The following is a 14,118-nucleotide window of genomic DNA, read 5'->3' on the forward strand; positions in this document are numbered from 1 at the left end:
TATCATGAGTTCACCATTTCAATACAACATTAACAGCACCTCAGGCAGCTTTCTTCTCCTTGTCATCAGGAAAAGCTATTATCCAACCCGATTCTATTTCGTAACTTTTTATATCCAAATAAAATTGAGACCACAATGTTCTGAGGAAATGCTACTATTGCAATACTTATAAATGTTACGAGCTTTGTTCAACAGTTCCTTTCAGAATATATTCATGCACTCCATATGCTCACGACATATTCCTTTATCCTGCATCAAACAATAGTTTTTTGAAGGCCAGCCAGCCTTTCCATAATCTTCATGTAAGTGACCGGTGGCAGTCTCAGCAGCGTCTGTTGCATATCAATCTGCTGGAGCTCAGGGCAATTCGCCTAGCCTTGCAAGCCTTTCTTCCACAAATTCAACAGTTGACAGTTCTTATACGCACGGACAACACAACAGCCATGCATTATATAAACAAAGAAGGAGGCACCAGATCTCGACTGTTGTCGCAAGAAGCCCAAGCAATCTGGGAGTGGGCAATTCTGCAAGAAATATCACTCCGAGCGGAACATCTTTCCAGGTGTCCTCAACAAAGCAGCAGACACTCTCAGCAGACTGAAGTCTGTCAGCCACGAGTGGGAACTGGACAACTTCACTCTTCGGAAGGTTTTTCACAGATGGGGCACACCTTCCATAGATCTCTTTGCCACTCCGGAGAACAGGAAATGCTGGTTCTATGCAAGCAGTATTCACCATCCGGGATCGTTGGGGAATGCGCTTTCGATGGCCTTTGGCAGTCGCATTTGTTTACGCTTTTCCCCCTATTCCTCTGATCCCCAGACTTCTCAGGAAGCTCAAGGCAGAACCGTGCAGGATGATTCTGATAGCCCCTGCGTGGCCCAGACAGTTTTGGTTCACAGAGCTTCACCTTCTCTCCGTGGACCTTCCTCTGCCCTTGCAGCCGATTCCTTCACTGCTGACGATGTCCCAGGGCCAAGTCTGGCATCCGGATCCTCAGTCACTTCAGCTCTCAGCATGGCTCCTGAGCAGCGAGAATTTCTTGGTCTGAATCTCTCAGCAGAATGTAAAGAGGTACTTTCTCAGGCAAGAGCCCCAAGTACGAATAAGACTTACAGATTAAAATGGAAGCGTTTTTGTATCTGGTGTCAACACAATGGCCTCCATCCTTTTGAATCAGAGCCGCATGAAGTTCTTCCATACATTCTATCATTAGCAAAAGTGGGTCTGGCTCACTCTTCTATCAAAGTGCATCTGGCGGCAATTTCTCGCTTCAGACGCACGTCTTCATGCCCTTCCCTCTGGTCGGCAAGGATAGTTAAACAGTTTCTCAAGGGACTTTTCAGAGTTTTTTCTCCAGTCAAGCCTCCTCCTCCTCTTTGGCATCTGAGCTTGGTTCTCACCCAGCTTATGAAGCCTCCTTTCGAACTGATTCACAAAGCAGAGTTGAAATTCTTCTCCTGGAAGGTAGCGCTTCTTCTAGCCTTGACTTCTGCGAGGCGTGTGGGAGAAATGCAGGCTCTCACCATTCAGGAACCCTTTCTACATTTCAAAAGAGGAACAGTGGTACTACGTACTAACCCAAAATTAATTCCTAAAGTTCCTTCGGACTTTCATTTGAATGAGCCGGTAATTCTTAAGACTTTTTTCCCTCAACCGGACACTCCAGCAGAGAAAGCACTTAACTCTCTGGACATTCAGAGGTGTTTAAAGTTCAATCTTCAACAAACTAAAGACTTCAGAAAGTCTTCTCAAATGTTTTTGTCTTTTAGTGATCCTCGTAAGGGATTGCCCCTTTCCAAGCAGGGGATAGCTCGTTGGATCACTAATGCTATCCAATATTGTCACAAGACAGCGGGCAAGCCCCTGGAAGGGCGAGTCTGTGCTCATTCCACAAGGGCGATGTCTTCTTCTACAGCCCTCTTTGCTGGTGTTCCTATCCGGGAGATCTGCCGTGTGGTGACCTGGAGCAGTACACATACGTTTACAAAGCATTACTGCCTGGATTCTGCGATGCAGAGTGACACAGCAGTCGGCCAAGCAGTCCTGAGGAGCCTCTTTCACTAGCGGTGAGCTTTCCCTTTCATCCCTCCTTCCATGTTACTGTTTTATCAGCTCTAGCACATTTATTAACCTTATGCATTTATGTTTCTGAAATTTCTAAGTATGTTGAGAATGTCTTCATGATTTGTTTATTATGGCTTTGTTCCTAGTTCGATATTGGTAAAGGTTCCAAATATGTGCTGATAACTGCTAGCTACTCTGATACAAGCATGGGAATCTATGAAAGTTCCAATACTGGAGTAAGAAAACATGTTACTTACCTGTAACTTTGGATCTCCAGTATTGAAAACTTTCATAGATTCCTATGCGACCCACCCGCCTCGCCTGGGAAAGCTCAGCCTCTACCATCTTCAGTGGTTTGGTTACACAAGGGCTACGAAAATCTGAGGTTCTGAGCTTCTCTCAGGAGAGTTCTAGGGGGTGAGGCTAATCTGATTGGTTGTTCTTTTTTTTTTTTGGTCTCTTTTACAAAAAGTGGTGGATAGGTTGCAAAACAAGAATGGGCCTAGGCCTAGGTTCTGTTTTGGTAATGGTTTCTATTGCTATTTTATGTATACCGGGGTCTCCCATTCCAACGACGGGGAATGATACAAGCATGGGAATCTATGAAAGTTTCCAATACTGGAGAACCAAAGTTACAGGTAAGTAACTTGTTTTCTTACTGAGACTATAAGCATTACAAATTAAGTTAGCTGCAGTGAGGGTCAGGTTTAGAGTTTAAGGAGTAGAGATTCTGAGGGAAATATTTATAGGGCATAGGGTTTTTATGAATTATTTACGTAATATGTTTTAGAGCTAGTTATCAAGAACTTACCTGTCATTACCCTATAATCAATATCACTTATTGTACCTGTTTAATACTAACCCGCAAAGGAGGACGTTGGTAGACAACCATTATTATGGGTTCATGCCTTTGTCCAACTCAGCGTTGTTGTATTATTATTGTGAAAACTTGTACTGTAGAATATAGTGGCATTTTTGTACTATAGAATAATTAAATATTTAAACAGGATTTTCTTTCTTACAATATAGGAGTGAGAGCCTTTCTGCAGAAAGTCACTTGATACATTCCGGCCCAAGCTACAGACTAAATAAATCAAGAAGTGAATCTGATTTATCTCAGCCGGAGTCAGATGAAGAAGGGTACTCAACACTGGTAGGTATTCCTGACTTAATGGAGCATTTAAATATATTTGTTTATGTTTCGCCTGCATAGCGCTTGCATTGTGCTTGCGAAATCTCTTGTTTAAAAAATATATATATATTAAAAGGGGCTGAGAACTCGCCCACTTACCTTTGCGTTCCATTTGTTGAATCCAATGTCACACTTATTCACATGCTTCTAATTCGTCTGCATGTGATCTGCTTTCGCTTTGCATGCTCACCTGCTTTGACTGTCCATGCCATAGAGCATAGCCCAAGTACAGCTTCCAGTCACTGGCCAGTGGCCATCGTCCTTCCACTTTTACACACTTAGAAGGTACTTTTTTTTGTTTTTAATGGGCTATCTAGCATTCTATAGAAGTGCATCTGCAGGCCGTCTCCTCCCCCTTCCCAGTGCTATTCTCACATTGTTCCTGGCACCCACACCCACCCTCACTAACTATTGTGTTCTTTTCTCTCTCCTCATAGCTTGCCCGTCCCCCAACCCTTCCTGCCTTACAGCCGTTTTCAGATTGCTGATTCTGCCCTAACACCGCTCTGTTTTACACTGGCTGTGTTTATGCTGTACTTCGAGTTGTTTCCAACTCTGAATCACCATAACATTGTTCGGGTTATGTGCAGGGGAAGGGCTGGTAACTCAGGGATCTGTGTGTGTGTGTGTGTGTGTGTGTCTTATCTGTCTGTGATGTCTGTTTGTAATGTCTGTGATGTCTAAGCACACAACACAGGTACGAGAACGGGCTGCAAGTTTATATTGCATTTATATCGCGGCTACTACAGTTTAAGAAAATATACCCTTTAAAGGGAAATCGCCCTGATTGATTTAGGGATTTGTAAACAAAATGTGCTTAACGTTCATATTAAAAACATCTCGAAGTGGGTCCTTCAGCATTCTTCAGCGATTTCCTGAAGAACTCCCAATCATTCATTTATTTACATACCAGTCACACATCAGCAGTCACGAGCTGCACACCACACTTCCTCACAGCTCCTCTTTATGCAGATAATTATTTTCCAATATGAGCCTTACACTTACTGAGTAAGGTTGTTGAAGACATGAGGCTTGACACAGTGCTTGAAATGGTTCTCTATGTGTGAGGCACATCTAATAAGCCTTTGTGCATAGACCTTTACTCATTGAATTTTATGGGCTGTGGGATGAGTCAAACTAGGCTTCAAGGTCTTAAACTCTTGCCATTCAGCAAGATTTGCGCTACTGTGAGTTAACTAGATTATGTGCATTTGACTCGCTGTTCACTTGGTGTTGTACATGGAGCCAGCCACATTTGCTTTGTGCTATGTCCTAAAAAAGTCTCAACCGTACTAATATGAATTTTTCGGGTCTGCATTGTGTAGGTCAAGGGTAAGCTTTTGTTGAAGGTCTGTCAAAATGTGGAGCACCTCCGGTAGACCTAAATATCCTCTATTTCACTGGATAAAAATGTAAGGCAGTCCAGAAAAATGGCTATCGAAGGGTGACACAACTTCTCTAGCCCATCTGCTGCCTCACATTCATGCATTAAGGAACATGATTTTGAAAGTCTTTTTGTGTAAAGCAGTGGCAAAGCCAAGAGGTTTCGCCTATGCAAAATCTATTGACTTTGTCAATGTTTTTTTGCATGCTGCACAGCAGTTGAGCTTCTGTGCAACAGGGCTTAAAGTTAAAAAAAAAAAATAATTAAGCGATATGACGCAGTCAATGCTGGTCACGTTATAGCACTTTTTGTAAAAAATATATAAATATTTTTTACTTTAAGCCATGTTGCACAGAAACCCAGTTGCTGTGCAACATATGAAAAGAAAAACATTGACAAAACCAATAGATTTTGCATTGGTGAAACCTTTTAGCTATGCCAATGCTTGTTTATCTATGGAATAGCACACCAATAGGGCTGTTGTTTCTAAGGAAACGTTTTGCTCGAGCTCACAATGTAAGAGGTCATTCAGAACGTCGTTCTGGAAAATACCACTTGTGAAATTTGCTCATGCACAATTTTATATTGTCAGTAATTTTAGCATCATAACTTGTGAAAACTGTTTTTTTTAACTGGGGAGGGTGTTGTTGCTAGAGAGTCAGGGGCTGCTGCTTCGTGGGTGCAGAAGTTGTGGAGTTTTGTTGAATGAACAGCCGCTACAAAGATGTTCAGTTTACAAGTAATCTGCTTTCTTTAGGCATATGCCTAGAAGTGGGTTCAGGCTGTGATGTCACACAAGTATTCATTTTCTTAGATTGTGCACTGATGTAATGCTATAGCAGAATTCAGAATTTTATTGAATTTGATTTAGACCTCAACTGAGGTCAACAAATACATGATTATAAAATGATAAAACAGTTGTCTTATTCAATATTCAAACAATTTTAAGAAACTTTTAAAAAAACTTATATAAATTATAACAGGTAAATTAATCTGGCGGAGATTTACAAAACTCAATTAAACTTCTTGCAGATCTAAGATTATGTCTAAAACATATGGGCTTTAAATGCCGGCGCCGGGCCTTTACCTGAATGAAGTTTGGACAAATGAATAACACATGTACTAAATCCTGCCATCCTCCATTACATCAATCACAAGTTTCTGTGGAATTATCCGATTTGTCCCATTTAAAAGTCAGGGTCTTCAAGGGTACGATGCCTAGCCTCATTAAATCTATGGCCTGACCATGTGCTCTAATGAAAAGCGAATGTACCGTTGCAAAGTTTTATATTGTAGAGTATCTGCAAAGTGTGCATAATATTTTAGCCGAGAACAGTGGTCTAAATCTAATTCATAGCTTTATCTTGTGGTCAGGTTCTTTAGATGAAGCTTCAGATGTAAGGGGGTCATAGATTTCAATAGTGCAATCGTGCAGCCAGACTGAGTTAGTGAAATATTTAAGTTCTTATTAAAAGTGTGCTGGGGTGCATCGTCTCTAAAAGTCTCCAATTTCAGGACATACCTTATAGTCCCTTGATTTGCATGTAAAAGATGATAGGCCCAGCGAAGTATATTTATAATGGCTTTTGCATTCACGCTGTCTATAGATAGCTCAAGGCGAATTGCTTGGACGGGTACTGACTGGTTGACCCTTAGCAATTTACGCAGTAGAGTCCCTTCTTTTACATTCAGTCGGGCCATGCCTCAATCAGGATATATTCCAGAGCTTATAGCAAAATTGGTGGTATCTTTGAGTGGTAGACCTCAAGCAGAGGAGTGGAATGTCTATTACCTGAGGAGTAATAGAATCTCAATAGTCCACCAACGTGGGCTTCAGCCTTTAGGCTGATGTGTCCAAGGTGGGGCGAATTTTGTAAGGTCTGTGTGAAAATTCTCCCCAGGTAAGCATATTCTTTAACAACCTCTAGAGGTTTCCTGTATAATGTCTAGTTATAGTACAGTTAGTGCTTTCTACCACTGAATGGGGGGGGGGGACTTTAGTTTTAGAGGTATTTGGTATAAGATAACTGTCTTTAGCATACTTATCTAGAGCATTAAGATTTTTTTGTAAACCTACCGGTGTAAAATTCATTATTACTACATCATTAGCGTACATTAAAAGGTGCATATTGCAGGAGGCTATTTTTGGTGGGACGTTATTGATTGTTTGTAAGCACTCTGGGCGCTCTCTTATGTATAAGGAAAATAAAATGGGGCTAAGACGCAGCCTTGCTTAAGGCCGTTCCTTGTAGCAAAAGGCCCTGTCAACCCTTTTTCACCCCCCAGCTGAACTTTACACCAAGTTGCAGAATGTAATGCCATGATTATGGTGAGCAAGTCGTTCGGTATTCCAAGCTTCCCTAGCTTAGTCCATAGAGTTGGCCTGTCTACGCGGTCAAAGACCGTGGTAAAATCGACAAAAACACAATAAACTGCTTGCTTCTTCATTACTACATATTTGTCCATGACTGTTTGTAACACTGCGATGTTATCGATCACAGAGAGCTTTGGTCGAAAGCCAGCCTGAGTCGTTGGTTTCGCTCATGTAGAAAATGCCCAGTCTTTCAGATGTTCCAGCATGCATTTAGCAAAGATCTTCCCTATAGCATCCAAGAGGGCTATCTGTCGGTGGTTATTGGGAGTAATCGGGATCCTTTTTTTAGGATAGGCACCACAATGCTCCCTTGCCATGATTTTGGGATTCTCCCGGTGGAAAGACAGTGGGAGAATACCGGAGCCCAAATCTTGCTCCAGTCTTCAAGCTTGCTTTGAAGAACCTTAATGGGGATATTATAGGACCCATTGCTGCAGTTGATCTTGCTGCCTGATGGTGCTATCATATCAGGGAATTGTTCCTCTTTTCTGTAGCCGGATTGTAATGAATTTGCCAGGTCATAAAGATTTGGATTATAGAGCTCGAGGAGATATTTTTCCCACTCCGATGTTGGAACTGGAGAGGAGTTACTAGCTTTCAGTGTGCCTGTTGCTTCTGCTATGATCCTCCAGAATTCCTTAAAGTTTTTTTGGTTCACTGCTATTTGAATATCCACCCAGTTTTTATCAGTTTGTGCACGCCTAGTTTTCTCCATCTGCCGTTGACGCGCTTTTTTCAACTTTACAACTTCTTTCTGTCTGACTCCAGAATATTTTTTTTAATTGCAGCCTAATCAATTTAACTTAGGTTATGCTGTCTCAGTGGTTTGGGGCCAATTTACCCTTACACATCCCGCTCCTAACTGTGTGGGCGGTCTCGTCAATCGTGTTCTCATAGGTTATCGGGTCTGTGCTACGGTTAGTCAATATTGAAGAAATGATAGCGGAATTTATTTTTTAAATTGATTTAGAGTTCCACTTTATTTGCCAGTTCTTGGAGTAGATTTCTGTGGTTGCATTTTGCTGTGTCAGAGACCATATATCTGAGGATTGTAACCGGATCTTAGTTGTCAATAACAAAATTGCATGGTCGCTTACTTTTGCAGTTTTAACGGTCAGTGTTTGCATCATCCCATAGAGATCCAGACTGCAGATTACATAATCGAGGATGGATGTACTAGACGGTCCCTTTCTGATATAAGCCGCGGGGATATCGCCTTCCATCCTTCCGTTTAGGATCAGCCCATTTAAGACCGCCACCGAGGCAATTAACATTTTCCCTCTTTTGTCAGCCTTGATCTCTGAAGGGAATAACGGTGATGGAATTAACAATTTATCCTCATATGCATAAGTGCTCCATTCAGACAACAGGGTATTAGAAATTTTCCCATTAAAGTCCCCCGTTATCAATACTGAAGGGAATCCTATAGAATGTATAACAGAGTCAATTTCGGTAAAAACTTTGATCATTACATGGTCATTCGCAGGTCCCGGGGCGATATAAACATTAACGATAAGGAGATCGTGCATAGAGTCAGCAGTCTTTTTCTTATACTTAATATTTATACATTGGATATTTGGCAGACACATATTAACTACTTCCTGATCCCAAAACATATCTTCCTTCAGTAAAATGGCAAGGCCTCCTTTTGCGTGGCCGCTTCTCACTGCCTCCGCCGGGAGATCATACATGATCTAGTCTTTTTGGTCAAAGGATGCTATTGCCCACGTCTCTTGCAAGGTCACTATTGACGTTGAGTTTTCTAAGATCAGTGGTAGTATTCCAGGGTCTTTCCCGGCTATATTCCATGATGCAACAGTTAAAGATCTGCTAAAAAGGAAGCTTGTTTGCCTTGCCCGGCTTATAGTCATACAGGTTTTTAGATATCCAAGACCATGAAAGATTATGGGAATGTGGCCTAAAGGTTTTCTTGGGTGAGGTCCAAAATTTATCGTTCCCTGTTACTTACAGACACAGTTAGTGTTCCTCCAGGTACTATTGCTTGTGCACTTGCACTATGTGGAGTGTGGGTGCTACACGTGGTCCTAGTGTCTGTTAGTATGTTTTGATTTTTTGGGCGATTTCGATTTTCCTTGAATTTGACCACGTCAAATCCATATTTATGGATGGTATCCTTCTCCTTTAAGATAATTGAAGGTATCACTTTAGACCAAAATTCAACATTTGCCATCGTAAACTGAGGTTTATTTGGAAACTACATTAATTTCATTTCCGAAGGTGTTAGGCCGTGCAGTAGGTCAATTTTCTGCAACAAGTTTAATATTCTCCCACGGTTTAAAGGTTTCGTACAGAAAACAAATCGGTTATTTCCACAGTATAGGAAGCAATCGAGTTTTCATGTGAATTTCCTGGAGACGAATAGTCTTCGTTGCCTAGATTGTTTGCCTGAAAGGGGTCCCTGTGAAGCCTGTAGTAAATATTGGAGCAAGAGGATTTATTTGCACTACAGGAGCATTAGAATTATGTACACAAAGTGACTGATCTTTTGTTAAGGCGATCTCTGGGGTTTTTGAAAGTTGAGACTTAACCTCCGTTTCCCTTTCTGGTGACGTGATGGGATGGAATTTTATTTTCCTTGCAGATTGCCGAGATGGTCTTCGTTTTGTTCTCTTCTTGCTCCCTTTGTCTTTACAATTGTTTTTACATTTCTTTACCTTTTGTTTTTTGGCTGCAGTCCGGTCTCTGATACAATCGGAGATTCAGAAGTAACTGTTGCCTCCGTATCAGGAATATGACGTCGTGGTTTGGTTTCTTTTCTGATCAAAGGTTGGAAAGAATGAAATACTTTTTTTTAAGTTGGTGTCACTTGAAGACTCCTTAAATAATTTCCGGAGTGAATACATTTTTTCATCGAGGGGCACTTTAATTATATCTTTGTTACCAGCAACCCTGGTGGTCTGCGTAGATCTTTGAATTTTTATTGGAAAGTATGATTTAGTTGGCGGAGAAGGTTCCATTCTTTGTTTTGTTTCCTCATCTGTGTTTTCTAGTTTCATTGGTGAAGATTGTTCTTTGTATTTGAGTTGTTTTTCCCGCTTTTTATGTACTAGATATTGAAGAATACCTGCTTGGGTTTCCACTATCTGATCAGAGTTGTCCATACAGTTTTCCATCAGAGCCTGTATAGATTCTTTAAAAAAAAAATGGAAAGTAAAAAGTGCACTAGATATTGTATCTTGTCTTTGAGTGAGTGCAGTGGAAAATCTGGTGACTGAGACAGATTTTCTTTTTGATCAGGTGTGTGGTTAAGGGTACTTTTAAGTATCAACAGAGCCTCCTTTCTTGATTCTAGAGGTACTCAAAGAGGAAATAAATTAGTATTTATATCTGGTTGGGTAAAATCATTTACTGAAATTGTGAGCTCTCTCCTCTGCCTTTTGTGACTTTTGTTTCTGCAGGTCTGATGATTGATGTCCTTTCACATGTTCGATAGGGCAAATCCTTTCTTGTTCCTCTACTGGAGCCCGATCATGTATTAGTATTAAGGATTTATTCTCCAATAAGGAGTGTTTTCTCTGAATTTTCTTTTGGTCGACTCATACCAACGGGGTACTTAATTTTGATAGGCATGAGAAGAATTTTGATATCCCAGTGGTTCCAGTTACGATTCCTGTATGATGGGCTTTGCATTTGTTTTTAGTCGAGGGCTGTTCTGTGCCCAATCTTTTCATGTGGATAATTCTAGTCCTAAGTTTTTAGGTCGAGGACTACCGGTCTGCCGAAGGCAGAACCGGAAGTCGAGATTTAATGTTTCCTAGAGTGGCTCCTTAGCCCGCCTCTCTTTTTGCCTCTCCTCCATTGGCTGGCTTCCTAAACGGAGGCCAGGCATTGGAGGAGAGAGCCGTCCCTCCAAATAGGCTCCGTCTTTTTCAGATTCGGGGGCGTGTTCCTTGCTGTTCTTTCCACTTTTTAGCCACGCCCTTTTAAAACAGCATGAACACGCCCCCGAATCCGAAAAAGATACGATTCTTCCAGCCGCCATTGTTTTGCTGTTCTCTAGCTGTGACGATTGTTCTCTGGCTGTGAGGATCTTGTTTTGTAGAGCTGGTGGAACCGGGCAGCGCAGGCGCAAACTTGGACCCCATTCGAAAGAACACCGGAGAAGAGGTGAGCCTGGTAGTGAGTTAGACAGCGGCTCTCTCCCCCGCCCCAAATCCACTCCCACGGAAAACGTCAGGCGGGAGACTGCTCTTGCAACGCCGCAGCAGGAAAGCGGCGGCGAAGTTCGTTTCGTAAGTGACTGCTGGCCGTAGCAGAAAACAAAGACAAGCCGCAGAGGAATCGAGCCTGACGGGATTAACTTGGCTTCAACTGGGGTTTCGATTGAAAATGTGTTGAGTCTGCAGATGACAAAACTTGACAATTAACAAAACTCTACGCAACGCAGGAACTTAACATATACGGACTTAAAATATCTGTTCGGTCCGTGTGCTGTGTGCGGGTGACCATGCTGCGCTTACCCCATGAATGATGCTTGCGTTGCTTCTGTTGCCCACTTTAGTCTGTTGTGCGGGAGGGAAGCTTGTCTGTGTTTTGGAAGAATCTGGTGCAACGGCTGCCACTGTCACGTGTGCGTGGGAAGTGTCACTGCTTCTGGGTGCAATACATTTGTTCTGCATGTGAGGCGAGTTGGTACTGTTGTTGCGTGTGCTCTACATATTGAGAGATATGCAACAGAGCGTCAAAAGGCTGCAGGCCGGAGTCTTCTATTAAGGGCTGAAAGTGAGGACAATAGGACACTGCAACGCCGCGCGCTGGGGCAGTGGGGGCCTGCCTCAGAAATGACGAAACGTGCCCGCTCTGTCCGGTGCTCACGTTGGACAGGCGGTGAGCAGTTTTGGGGAGCGGGTTTGTTTTACAGTATCCGACTCCGAGCTAAAGCAAAATTGAGGAGCGTAGGAAGAGAGTTTGAAAGAAGGACGCAGATAACGATAACATAAATCAGCTACGTGGGGAGAAAGCAGGGGGAAAAGAACATGCAAGAGTGAACTAAAAAGATAGGACGTGTGGGTTTAGGGAAGAAAGAATCAAGAACTGGCATGAATAGTACTAGTCTGCAGCCCTGGCATTCGGCAGCGGCGGGCTCCTAAGAACAACTTTAGACCTTTGCACTATTTTAGCAAGTTAAGCACCCCAGCGACTCTGAAGGGTGGCAGGGCCCACCTTTCAGATCGATAAAGAAATGTGCAGAATTCTGAAAATGTCAGTGCAGTAAAAACAATAGCACGCAAGCCACGGCAGCATGAAACCAAAAAAGAAAGACAATTGGCTAATTTCTCTGCAGCCTTGCGACGCACAGGCTTTACATGGTCGCCGGCTTTACCAACTGCTAGTATTTCAGATGGGCATCCGAAAAAAACACCACGAGGCAATGCTGCCGATAAACACTACAGAGCAGAACAAACTGCTCCAAGTGAGGCCTTCGGACGTGATCTCCTTAGCAGGACACACTGCTTAATTTATGTTATGAATGTATTGTGTTACACAGAACGACCTTAATCCAGCGAGGTTTCAAAGAAATGTGCAGAGTAGGTTTAAGAGAACAGCGTATATGCATTGACCGAAAATCAATAAGATGCAGAGTTCAGAATTAGAAGCTCACAACCTCACAACTTCACTCTCTCTCACTCACTACCTCAATCACTCTCTATCTCACTACCTCACTCTTTCTATCTCACTAACTCACTTTCACTCTTTCTATCTCACTACCTCACTCTCTATCTACCCCACTCTCTACCTCACTACCTCACTCTCTATCTACCTCACTCTCTCTCACTACCTCACTCTCTATTTCAATACCTCACTCTCTCTCTCTATCTCACTACCTCACTCTATCTCTGCTAATGCAATAGGTATCACATATGCAAAAAAAAAAGCTAATGCCAATAGAAATGACAATGCCATTTATTTAGGGATACAAAAATGATAAAAAAATAATGAGCAATACCAATAGCTCTACCTATAATATTGCCGAGACCATTGCATTGTAAATGCTTGTTTATATACCGTTGGAGCGAAGTGGGGGCGGGGAAACACAAGTCCACTCTTTCCCAGTATTGAAATTTGCTCCCAACGTCGTCTTCTAATTTGCCAGCTCTTCTCTCTGACTAGGAGTTTAATGCCGTGGATATAACAGGCAACTGCAGCCGATGACAAGAAGTAATACTTCCAGTATCTGTAGCACAAATGCAGTCTCTCAACAGTGCCAGTGTACAACGGGTGATTAGCGGGTGAGGCTCCCCAGGTAGGCCACAGGCCGCACCCGAGTCGCCTCCGTAGGTCCCCGGGGGCCACTCTCAGCGGATGCTGACCGTCAGCTGCCGCACTCGCAGTCTCAGCAAAGAATGATGAGGGGGGGGGGGGGGGGGCGCCGATGGCCTCTCTCTGTAACTTTTGTAAAATCTCTGTGGCCGCACTGCCAATCCCCGAAATGTTTGTCTGGGTTATGGGGGGAGGAGGAGGGCGGACCAAGGTCTTCTCAAATAAGTAGTTAGGAGAAAGATACCAGTCAAAATAATGTTTGAGAGTTATTTTAGAGTTATTGGGGGGGGGAGTGGGGGGGGGGTTAGGACGGGGTAAGGTAAGGCAGCAAGCAGTAAGCTATTAGCTGCTTCAAACCCCCCCCTCCTTTTAGTGCCTCTATGTGCTGGAGGACACCCTGGGGGCTCGGGGCTTGTTACCCGCCTTCTGCCTCCGGATCCTCACCCCACTCGCTGGAGGCACCTGTGGCTCCGCGCAGCTCAATGCAGGAGCTTTGCTCGGCGTCGGGTTGGAGAGTAATTACCGGCGGCCGTAGGTTTACCGATCGCGGTCTTAATCAGGTGATTCTTCGGCGTGGGAGCCGCGGGGATAGCGGGAGTGCAGAACACCCAGGTGCCTTTAGGGTAGGTGGGCGATACGAGCGCCAACGCTCAGTCAACGCTCAGTAATCCGCCGCTCCCTGCTTCGTCGGCTTCCTCTCCAGCTATAGCAGCTTTGGGTGCTTTCGGTGCTGTAATAGAGATTATAAAAGCACCAATCCTTCTTGAGCTCCAACTCTGGGGTTTTTAAAGAACATTTATCACCACAGCATGGCCAAAT

General features: G+C 43.2%; 1 protein-coding gene across 8 annotated transcripts in view; it reads left to right on the forward strand.

The window, feature by feature from the left end:
* Nucleotides 1–14,118, forward strand: part of HERC1 (HECT and RLD domain containing E3 ubiquitin protein ligase family member 1) — a 1,817,725-nt gene that overhangs the window by 354,675 nt on the left and 1,448,932 nt on the right. For all 8 annotated transcript variants that reach the window (XM_085643727.1, XM_085643730.1, XM_085643731.1 and 5 more), the window contains one exon: nt 3,097–3,220. In XM_085643727.1, coding sequence (XP_085499853.1) covers nt 3,097–3,220 — 124 coding nt within the window. The remainder of the gene's footprint in view (nt 1–3,096; nt 3,221–14,118) is intronic.

The sequence above is a fragment of the Triturus cristatus genome, chromosome 3_1 (assembly GCF_964204655.1).
Source record: "Triturus cristatus chromosome 3_1, aTriCri1.1, whole genome shotgun sequence".
Classification (NCBI taxonomy): Eukaryota; Metazoa; Chordata; class Amphibia; order Caudata; family Salamandridae; genus Triturus; species Triturus cristatus.